This window comes from Balaenoptera physalus, assembly GCF_965194825.1.
Source record: "Balaenoptera physalus genome assembly, chromosome: 20".
Lineage (NCBI taxonomy): Eukaryota > Metazoa > Chordata > Mammalia > Artiodactyla > Balaenopteridae > Balaenoptera > Balaenoptera physalus.
The window spans coordinates 15290367-15302526 of record NC_138901.1 but is presented as its reverse complement, the minus strand read 5'-3'; the positions used below and the strand labels follow the sequence as shown (position 1 = coordinate 15302526).

The 12160-nt window shown below is 35.6% G+C and overlaps 1 protein-coding gene across 18 annotated transcripts in view; it reads left to right on the top strand.

Annotated features, from left to right (window-relative positions):
• TANC2 (tetratricopeptide repeat, ankyrin repeat and coiled-coil containing 2) overlaps positions 1–12160 on the top strand; it is a gene marked incomplete at its 3' end in the record, with an annotated part of 361692 nt that overhangs the window by 281423 nt on the left and 68109 nt on the right. For all 18 annotated transcript variants that reach the window (XM_082443054.1, XM_082443053.1, XM_082443067.1 and 15 more), the window contains 2 exons: positions 1056–1287; positions 9791–9957. In XM_082443054.1, coding sequence (XP_082299180.1) covers positions 1056–1287; positions 9791–9957 — 399 coding nt within the window. The remainder of the gene's footprint in view (positions 1–1055; positions 1288–9790; positions 9958–12160) is intronic.

The following is a 12160-nucleotide window of genomic DNA, read 5'->3' as shown; positions in this document are numbered from 1 at the left end:
AATTACCAAACATGAAACACACTCATACTATGTCATAATATTGACATTCAGATGACTGTGATGTTGATGGAGATGATGTGATGGAAGAGGAAAAGAAGGAAGGCAATGATGATGGTGGTGGCGGCATCGGCTAACATTACTGTGCACTTACATGTTCTGAGCACCATGTCAATGCTTTCCATACATTCAGGCTGAATCTCCCCTGCAGTTTCTGTTATCTACACAATTCCATCACTTTTGTAGGTAGTACTGAGCCAACATAGTGGTCTAGATTAAAATCACCCTCTGCACTTGCCCTTGAGGCAAAGGGAACAACCAGAAGGTATAGAACGAACCCTGTGCAAATTCAAACAAACAAACAAACAAAAACCAGAGCTTAAAATTGCAGGTTCCAGCCTGACAGACCAGACTGTAGGAATGGTATTAAGATGCATACATTTTCTAAGGTCTTTGAATTTAACACCTGCATCTGACAAAAATCTCACTCCTTTTCTGCTTCCTGTTATCTAAGTCTGATTCTATCTCTGGGTGCTCAGGAAATACTTAGTGATAATTCTTAAGTCTGAGTCATTTTATTTTTTATAAGACTGTTTATAATGAAATTATAATTTTTTAATAATTTTAAAAATATGCCTTAGGAGCATATGTTTGTTGAGTCTAACATATGGTATTTCTCTGGTTATTTTATCCCTAAATGCTTTGTTACAATATCAGACTCTTTCCTCTGCTACTCTATGCTGAATAAATATTAGAGAGATTAATATAAATCTTTATTCTCAGGCCTGCTTCCTATTTCTTATAATCCAGAGGGAAAACTCAATTTGTAGTTATAAATTTTAATTATGAATTATGATACCATACAAATACAAGAGAAATATTGGGTCAAATTTCTGATCTTAGATAAATCAGGCAGTTTCGAAGTTAGCAGCTTTCATTCTTACTTGAAGAAGTTGAGGAGTGGGGAGACAGAAGACAGTGTTAGAGAATGACTGTACAATAACCATGACCGTTGCTCTCGCTACTGATAAACCTGTGTTCTCATCTTTCTTTTTTAGGTGGTTGCCTATCACTATTGCCAAGCAGATAATGCCTACACCTGCCTGGTGCCGGAATTCGTCCACAATGTTGCTGCCCTGCTCTGCCGCTCACCGCAGCTGGCGGCCTATCGGGAGCAGCTTCTCCGGGAGCCTCACCTACAGAGCATGCTGAGCCTTCGGTCCTGTGTTCAAGATCCCATGGCCTCCTTCCGGAGGGGAGTGCTGGAGCCCCTGGAGAATCTCCACAAAGGTACAGATGAGATGCAAAGCAGGTGGAAGGTGGAGGCTCTGGAGCCCAAGTTCACCTGGGGTCATGCTATAGAAATGATTATTTTTATCACACTGCGAGAACTAAATGTTCCTACAGGATGCAGTTAACAACTAAAAGGTTTTACCTGAAAAAATAAAAATTCCTCCAGGAATTGCTACTTCCTCCTTTCTTTGTAAAAATTCTCATTCTTATTTCCAAATATAATGCATTTCTCTAGAACTAAAGGTACTAGAGCTACCAGTCCTCCGTGGAGTTCAAATAAATCAGTAAAGCCATGACTCCAACCCAGTGCCGTGGAGTTTCTATGGTTAGAAACATCCTCAGTTTTTATATTTGCTATTTTTTTTTATTACTCCACAGTCAGGTAAAATGAAATGGCATGCAGAGTTGCATAACTGTGTGTATGCTAAAAATTACTTAATTGTCCACTAAAAGGTATTAAGATATTTTTAAGAAGTGGGGGGAAATGAAATGGGATCCATCTCCCTCTCATGCCTCATGCCTTTCCTCCGTTTTAACTCTGCAACTCAAGTGTTGGCTGTGACCTAAATGTAACCATCTCCTCCTTCACCCGTCTCTCTGCCTCATCCCCTTCCTGATGTTCTGTCAGTGCTGGAAGCCGAAGAAAAGGACCTGAGTAAGCGTGAGATTGCTGAGCAATCCTGTTTATTCCTGAGAGACTTATATACTTTTCTCGAGCATTTCGGAGATACTTATAAGAATTTACATTCTTCCGGCCTCTATCTTCAGTTATGTGAACTTCCATGCCAGTTACTTGGATATCAGAGTTTCTCTTCTCAATGCTGATGACCTCTGTCTGTACTTCTACTACCTACCTATTAGCTTTACCATACCCTAGACTTTTTTAAACATTGGAATTTCTCCCCAAGTATTTTGAGCAAAATTAAAGAGAAATTTCTGTACATTCAGTCGATCTTTAAATCCTGTTAATTCTGCCCTCCTGATGTTTCTCACATCCATTAATCTCAAAGTCATTCCTACCACTGTTACCCTGAAGGCTGTTCAGCTGCCCATGATATCACATCTGTGTTGCTACCCTTCCTGGTCTTCTCTGGTTTTCTGGTCTAGTGCTTCTTTCACATCATAACACACTTGGAAAATTATTAAAATCTGTATAGCACATTGGGATAAAAAATCATGCCTCCTCATGGCTGGACATGGCCGGCCCTGAGGCTACAGCTGCACAAATCCCCCGAAGCCCTGAGGGCTGAAGGGATTCATTTTTAGGCACACCTCTAACCCATTAATGGCGTACCTGGTGGGTAGTCTCTGCCCAGTCTCTCCAGTCTTCTAGACTTATGTACTGCTTCCAGATAAAGCTTCATAAAGCATCGCTCTGATCACTAAATTTCCCTGTTCAGAAACCTCCAGTAGCTTCCCTATTACCTCACTGAATTAACTTCCAGCTCCTTAACCTATCATTTAAGGTCCTTAATGGCCTGGATCCAACCTACTTTCCAGCCTTATTATCTACTTTTACCCTTATGAACCCTGTGTTTACATGTAAACCAAAGTATCCACTAATCCTTAAATACTCCCCTTCATTTCCCTGCCTCCATACATTTGTTCATTGTTTCCTTTTCTTGATATTCCTTCTCCTCACATCTCTGCCTGTCAGAATCCTACCCATCTTTCAAGGACCACCTTAAATCCCACCTCATTCATGAAATACCTGCTGATCCACCTGCCCCCTCCAGTAAGTTACAGTATCCTTCCAAATTGACAATAGGTTTTTCTTTTTTATATCTCACTTATGGTACTTCATACATTACTGTATGTATAATAAGAACTTAAATTTTTATTACTAACATTTATTGAACATCTATTATATGTCAGATATTATACTTTGTGCTTTATAAGAATTAGTTATTTCTGTACTTATTCCTTTGACTAAATTGTACGCTTTTGAAGTTAGGAGCCTTTTCTTATTCAACTTTTATCCTTCATAGTGATTACCTCACCTTGGACATAGTAGGCATTTCAGGAAATAAATTTTGAACAAATAAGTGAACATAGAAATTGCTCACATGTAGGGGTACCTTGAAGGAAAGTCAGTGATACAAGGATCTACATCTTAAGGCTAATTCAAGGAGAATATCCAAATGCATGTAGACTCAGCTCTGGATTTGCAACCATAATTCATGTGTTTTTTAATTTTGCTACTAGATATATTTGCTTCTCATTTAGGTCTCCATAACCAGCTTTAGGTATCCCCATGGGTAAATGTTGTTCTGAGTGAATTTAATTATTCTATAAAATTCCCATGTTCTTACCCTTAAAACAAAATCACCATCATGAGCAATAACTGGAAACACAATTTATAAAATTAATGAAATACTAAAAATTATTTGATTAATCCAAAAGAAGCCTGGAAAGAAAGAACAGAATAATTTTTTTAGTATGTAACAACAAGATGAGAGATTAAAATCAACCATATCAATAATTACATTAAATTTAAATTGACCAAATACTTCTATCAAAAGGCAGAAACTGTCAGGCTGGATAAAAAACAAGACCCAACCATATGCTGTCTGTAGGAGAGGTTATTTAAAGACACAGATTGAAAATGAAAGGATAGAAAAATAATATACTCTATAAACATGGAGCATAAGAAGGCTGGAGTGGGTCTATTAATGTGAGGCAGAGTAGACTTCAAGACTAGGAGTATTATCAGAGGGGCATTTGATAAACATAAGAAGACTAATTTATCAGAAGATAAAGTAATCCTAAATGTGTTTGAACCTAATAATGGAGGTTCAAAATACATGAATCAAAAACTAATAGAACCTAAGAGCTAAATAGACAAATACTCAATCATAGTTGGAAATTCTAACACCTCTCTCTCAGTAACTGTTAGAACAAGTAGACAAAAATTAGTAAATATATAGAAGATTTTAACAACACTGTCAACCAATTTGATCCAACTGACATTTATAGAACACTACCCAATAACTGCACAATATACATTCTTTTCAAGTGCATATGGACCTTATTCTGGGCCATAAAATAAGTCTGAAATTTTCAAAAAATTAAAATCTTACAGAAAATGTTCTCTGAGATAATGGAATTAAATTAGAAATCAATACACATAAAATCCCTAAATATTTAGGAATTTAGCAGTGCACTTCTAAACAACCCATAAGAGAAAGAAGAAATCACAAAGGGAATTATAGAATATTTCAAACTGAGTAATACGTTAAATCAGTGGTTAAGTTTATGACTTAATAAACTAGAAAAAAATGAGGAAAATAAACCCAGAGTAAGCAGAAAGAAGGAAATAATGAAAAGCAAGAGCAGCCGTCAGTGAAATAGAAAAAGATTAATAGTTAAAATGAATAAACCCCTAGGAAGACTGATCAAGAAAATGAGAGGAAAACACATCAGGCATGAAAGAGGAGCTAGCACTACAGTTCCTACAGACATTAAAAGAAAAATAAGGGATTATTATGAACAACTATATAACAATAAATTCAACAACTTAAATTGGGCAAATTCTATAAAAAACACAACTTACCAAAAGTGACTCAAGAGGAAAGAGAAAATCTGACTAGCTCTTATCTATTTAATTTGTAAGTTAAAAGGAAAAAAAAAACCTCCAAAAAAAAACTCCAGGCTCAGATGGTTTTACTAATGAATTGTATCAAACATTTAAAGAAGAAATAATATGAATCTTACACAAATGTTTTCAGAAAATAAAGGAAAAGAGAACATTTCTCAATTTGTTTTATTAGACAAGCATTAATGCTGAAAGCAAAATATGATAAGGACTTTATAAGAAAAGAAAATTACAGACATGTTTTCCTCATAACCATAATAGCAAAATCCTGAAACACACTAATAGCAAAATTAGTTTTACTTGACCAGGAATGCAATGTTAGTTTACATTTGAAAGTTAATCACTGTAGTTCATAATATTAACAGAATAAATGAGAAAATCTATATGTCTTTATATAAATATATATAATCTCAACAAATGCAGAAAAACATTTAACAAAACATTACAATTAACAATAAAAACTTTCTGCAAACTAAGAATAGAAGAAAACTTAGTCTCATAAAGGACAATTCCAAAATACATGCAGGTAACAATGAAATATTAAATACATTTCCCCTATTGTCAGGAGCAAGATGACTTACATTCGACATTCCATGTGTGGTCCAAGCTAGCACAATAAGAAAACAAACAAGCAAATAGTGTAAAGATTGGAAAGGAAGAAGTAAAACTGTCTTTATTTGCAGATGTGATTGTTTACCTAGAACACTCTAAGGAATCTACAAAAGAAAAAAAAAGCCTACGAGAATTAACATAGGTGGAGCTACAGTCTATATGGTTAATATGCAGTATCTGTTGTATTTCTATACTAGCAGCAAACAACTGAAAACTGAAATTTAAAAAGTAGTGTGGCAGTTTTAAAACGTGGCTGCAGAATCTTTGACATTCCTCCCATCCAGAGTTAGGGTCTGTGTCTCCTTCCCTTGCATCTTAGCAGACTTGTGGCTGCTTCAACCAATAAAATACTACAAAATGATGCTATGTGATATCTGCGGCTAGGTCATAAATGGTCATGCTGCTTCCATCTTGTTCACGGAAACACTTGCTTTTGGGGGTACGCATGCATTGCCATGTCAAAAAACTGACTACTCTGAGTTTACCCTGCTGTGAGGAAGTACAGACCACATGGAGCAGCCGTATATTAGTGTTCCAGTTGACTGTTCTAGTCATCAAGTCATTCTGGCCCTGACACCAAACATGTGAGTTTTTGTTGCAGATGATTCCGTTTCCCAGCCATTTGAGTAACTCTGTTTGATGCAGCAGTAGATAACTGGAGCAAATACCGTTTTCTATGGAATCAAAATGCTTAAGAATAAATTTAACAAAAGATGTGTAAGACTTCCACAGTGAGAGCTACAAAACATGCAGAGTGAAATTAAAGAACTTAGTAAATGGAAGAGATACGCCATGTTTGTAGATTGGAGTTTTTCCCCAAACTGGTCTGTAGATTCAACATAACAATCAAAATCCCAGCAGGATTTTTTTCTTTTAATTGACAACTTTCAGAAATTCAAAGGACTGTGAATAGCCAAAACAATCTTAAAAAAGAAAAAAATTGGAAGACCAACAGTACTGGAAGACCAACAGTACCTGGTTTCAAGATTTAATATAAAGCTATAGAAATCATGACAGGCAGTAATATGTTAGTAAATGTTTAACAGTCAGTCCAGGGGTGGGGGCCTGATTTGACCATAAGAAATTTAGCAATCAGCTCCCATGAACCAGCTTGAGCTGGCTCTAGCACTCCACTGACAGGGTGGTATTCCCACAAGGATAGATAAATAGATCAGTGGAACAGAATGGAAAATCTAAAAGGAAATCCACACATATGGAGTCAGTTGACCTTCCTCAAAGATGCCAAGACAATTTGGAAAAGAGAATTTTTGTCATCAAATGATGCTACAACAACTGGATACATGTGTGGAGAAAAAATGAATCTCAATCCTTACCTCACACCATAGGTGCACAAAAATAAATTCAAGATAGATCATGGTCCAAAATATAAAAGCTAAATCTCTAAAACTAATAGAAAAAACTTAGAATATCTTCACAACCTTGGGGTAGGTAAAGATTTCTTAGGTCCTAAAAATCATTAACCATGTAGGAAAAAATTAATAAATTGGACTTCATCAAAATGTTAAATGTCTGCTCAACATAAGATACACTAAGAAAAAGGAAAAGCAAATCGCAAAAGGAGAGAAAATAATTCACTCTGTGTACATGTGTGACAAAGCACTTGTATCCATAGTATCTAAAGAATTTCTATAAATCATTGATGAAAAGATAAATAATCCAATTCTTAAATGGACAAAAGATTTAGATGCTTCACAAAAGAAGGTATTCAAATAGGCTGCCAGCACATAGAAAGGTGTTTGCCATCATTAGTCGTCAGGGAAATGCAAATTAAAATCACAATGAGACACCACTTTACTCCCACTACAGTGGTTAAAATTTTTAAAGTTGAACATCAGATGTTGGTGAGGATGGTAAGCAGCTGGAACCCTCACACTTTACTGGTGGGAGTTTAAAATGGTACAACTACTTTGGAAAACTATTTGGCAGTTCCTTATAAAGTTAAAGATAAATCTGCCTTATGACCAAGCAATTCTATTCCTATGTATTTACCCAAAAGAAATGAAAACATATGTCTACAAAAAGACTCATACAAAAATGTTTGTATTGACTTTATTCATAGTAGTTAAAAACTGGAAACAACCGAAGGTCCTTCAACAAAAGAATACATAAACAAATTGTATATTCATTCGATGGATATTAAATGAAATCTTAGTATTAAATTCTTAGTATTCTTCTTAGTAGTAGAAAGGAACAAACTAATAATACCCTCAACAACATAAATGAATCTCAGAAACATTATATCAAGCATAAGAAGCAAGTATAGTCTATGCTGATATGAATCAGAACAGTGGTTGCCTGTTGAGAACTGGGAATGAACCTCTCTGGAATGATGGAGATGTTCTCTACTTTGATCAGGATGTTAGTTACATGAGTATACATGTTTGTCAAAACTCACCAAAGTGTACAGTTAAGATCTTCACAATTAATTGTATTAATCATATATAAATTTTATCACAGTAGTTTTTAAAATAGGGAATTTTTTTTTTTTTTTTTTTTTTTTTTTTTTAAATAGGGAATTTTTTAAAGGTAGCTGGAGTTTTCTTTCCAGGAAAGTTCAGTTGAAAACACTTTCAATTTAGATTCAGGAGCTAGATTTCAAATTATATATTTTTCTTTAAAAAATGAGAGTCAACGTTTTTCACGATACTTTAAGGTTCTACTCAGTAACAAAGGATAGCTCTAGTGTATCGCCAAGCAGAATGCAATTAGAAAATTCCTCTATGGGAATTAAAGACACAAGTATGCTAAAGGGAGCCAAGGTCCTCAAAATCAAGAACTTAAGAGCCCCCATTTGTGTGGGTAAATCCCAGTTAGTTCCAAGCAACTCCTCGCTCTTCCGGAGTTCTTTGGACTCCCTAAAGGAGTAATGTGTTTTCTTAGCCCTATATCATCTAGAATGCCATTTCATTAATAATCATTGTTAACAGTTAGAGAGCTGAAATCCATAGTTCATTTCTCTTCCTAAAGTCACCAGATGAAAGTAATAGTTGAAACTCTTTATAATTTGAGAACTAATTTATAGTACTTAGGCTAGTGAAATTAAACTCCTTTATGTAAAGCTTGTACTTTAGAGGGGAAATATAAAGTTTTATTGATCATGCAAAAAATCTGCATATTTTCAAATGTGAAACAAAAATATGTAGAGTTTCAATTAGTCTTGACTCTTTCAAAAGCTAAAAGAGCCAGTGTGGTACAGAGTTCCTCAGAGTTTTCCTTCTGTCCCCAGCTTCACTTTCTTTTTCCTCTTCAGATATAACCTATTTCCTGTTTCAGGTATCCAGTGACTTCTTTCTCTCTTCCCCTGCTTTCCCTTTCTTCAGACCCTGTAAGGTCCTACCAACTAGGAACTTTTACTTGTTATTTGCAATTCATTTATACTGAAATGTTCATTCAGCCAGGGGATTTTTTTAATCTCTAATTGTTCAATATTGTTTAAGAATCAGTAAGCATTTAATGGGAGTGGAAACCTGAAATCTTACCAAGTCTTCTACAGCCTAGCCCTAACGATAAACTGATTTTATCAATTTAGGGTAGTATAGACTCCAGGCAGGAAAGGGAAACAAAAGATATTTGTCTTTCCTACATGACTCCTGCCTGCTCCCCTGGGAAGATCACGTAAGGGTCTGGTCTCCTTGAAGCTGCTTTAGGTATAATCTTGGAAGCTGCTGGTTCTGTAAGATCTTGGAATCCAGCCTGCCTAGTGTAGATCTGTCTGTTGGTTGGGATTCCTTTTCTCTGTTCCTCCATCCCTTCCTTCCTACTACGTATTCACATATAGTCTTATATACTGCTGTGGACTCCAAATAAAACCTTTTTTTTTTTTTTTTTTTTTGAAATTCCCAAAAGAACATGTGATACTGTTCTCTTTAATGCTGTCAGATTCAGGGGGGTGGGGGGGGCGGAGGGGGAGAAAAACATTCTTTCCAGCTTTTTCAGGTATGAGAGAAAAATAAATTTACATGTGAAAATTCTCATAAATGCAATGGTCAGGCTGTCTCACAACTGATAACATGGGGGAAATGATGATGATGATACACATGCTTTCTATATTATTTATGTGACAAACACATTCATACCTAGTGAAAAACAAAATGAACTCACTAAGTGAATTATTCCATGTCTTTATAATAAATTATGTACCCTGAGCATTCACTAAACACACAGCAGACCTCTTCTCATTTTTTCTTCCAAAGAGATATGTGATCAAAGACCCAGAAAGAGCTCACTTATCCACTTGGTAATTATTAAGTAATTTGTTTCTTTCTATCTCAGAGAGAAAAATCCCAGATGAAGATTTCATCATCTTAATTGATGGATTAAATGAAGCAGAATTTCACAAACCGGATTATGGGGATACAATTGTATCATTTCTGAGTAAAATGATTGGAAAATTTCCTTCCTGGCTCAAACTAATTGTAACAGTTAGGACCAGTTTACAGGTATGTGTTTGTTTGCTTTTGGACCATAAATTATTTCCCTTGGAGAGTGCTTAAAGTGAAAAAGTTCTAGGTCCTTGTACCCTTAGTGATGAGCTATTCTAAATCTCTACCATGTCCTAGAGCGCTAGCAAGAGTAATTCCCAACGAGCATATTTTGAGAGTAAGAGATACAATCTAGAGAGAGCATTCTCTGTATACCACTCTCTTAGCTCAAATTCCCATTTCCATTGCTCTAAGTTTTGATAAAGTGTCCCTCAAAAAAGCATGAAAAGAAAGTCCACTTTTCTAGACTTTGTCATGAGTATAGCAAAGCAAATAGATCCTGTAACACTCTAATTCACTGTTTGACTTTTGTTTTATGTTTTTTATCATTTAATGCCAGGCAAAATCCAGTTCAGTGTACAGTGTAGAGTCAGATTTTCTAGTTCTTCCCTCTGTTTCTCAACTTTCTATAGCATGAAGATGGACTTTCTTCTATATATTTCTTTTTCTAAGAAATATTGGCAATATTAAATTTACTGCAACTGGGAGATAAGAGTTTTTTTTAATTACCTTCCCTGCTCACTCACTGATCACTCAGTTTATGGCCTAGAAGAATGACTAGGAATGTTGGAACTGCGCCTGTAAAGACATATGTGCTAAGGATAAATGACTCCACCTTCTCTGCCATTCACAGTATAGCTGAGTTGGTATTTTCCATTCTTTACATATTCACACTTGGTTTGAAACAGGGTTTCTCAACTTTTTTTCCCCTAACCATAGCCTCTTTTAAAGAACATTAAAATTTTGCATATTATACACCCATCCCACTATTTTGATGCAACTCCCTTAAAACAGTTGTTAATATACAGAAAATAGTCTCGGTGCCCTCCTTTTCCCCTCTCCCAGGCATTTAGTATTTTTCCTGTAGATTGACCAATATAGGTCAATCTGCCTTCTTTGATCAGAGACTGTACTTCTGATCCTGACCACCAACTTGCAGATGTTTGTTATTAAAATCTCAAAGTAATTTGAAGAATGTGAATGAATCAACATAAATGCATCTTTACAACTAAAAATTATGTAATCCGCCATTATTGGTCAGTAGCTTGTTAAAGATGAAAGATGAATAAAAGAAACTTCCAGGAGCACAATCTCTGACTAGTTTTACTAAGTACGTACTTAGGAGATATCTTCGTTTATATAATTTTTGTTTGTTTTGGTTTTTTTCCTTCATTTATATTTTTATATAATGCCGTGTGCAATCTCAAAAGATGTTTTAAGTATGACTTGGTAGACCATGTGACTTTAATTTTTCAGCTGTGCCAAAGAACAGGAAAAGTATTATACACACAAAGTCCAAATGTCAATGTCTTCATAGATCAAGACCTGCAATAACTTCCCAGATACTTCATTCACTTCAACCAATAACTTTTTAAAATTATTTAGCTGACAATGAAACAATTCCTAGGTCTTTAAAAATGAACCCTCGTAATTGATCATTCATTATTTCCACAAACATTTTTTACGTACTTCAAGTATAAAAGGCTCTTTCTAAGAGCTGAGGATACGATGGTGAACAAGACAGACAATACCCCTGCCCTCATAAAGCTTGTATTCTAGTGAGGAACACAAATAATGAAGTAAAAAATGAACATATATTAAAAATTTAGGTAGTGTTAGTGCTATGAAGACAAATATAACAGAGTAAAGGGATAAATGAGGATGACAGATATTTTAGATAGGGCAGATAGGAAAGGCCTCTCCAAGGAGCCTTGTAAAGTGATAACATCTGATTTACCTTCTTTGGCTGCTGGCTGTGTAGATAATAATATGTAGGGGATCAAGAATGGAAGCAGAAGTACAGGTGAAAGGTGATGGTGGCTTAGACTAGAGTGGGAACAGTGGAGACCCTCTGAAGTGGTCATATTTGGAGTATATTTTGAAGAAGAATCAAAAGGACTTGATGATGGGCTGGATGTGGGAATGAGCAAGAGAGAAGATTCAAGGATGAATTGTGGGGTTTTGGTGAGCAACTGGCTAGATGCTGGTTTGAGGAAAAGAGAAGGATCATAGATAGTTCCTACGATTTGGTGGTAGGGTCAGTGGTAATACCATTTATTGACATGCGGAGGTTTTGTGGTGGGGGGAAATTTTAGTAGTTCTGATTTGATCACATTAAGTTTGTCTATGAAACATCCAAGTGTCGTTGTTGAGTAGATGG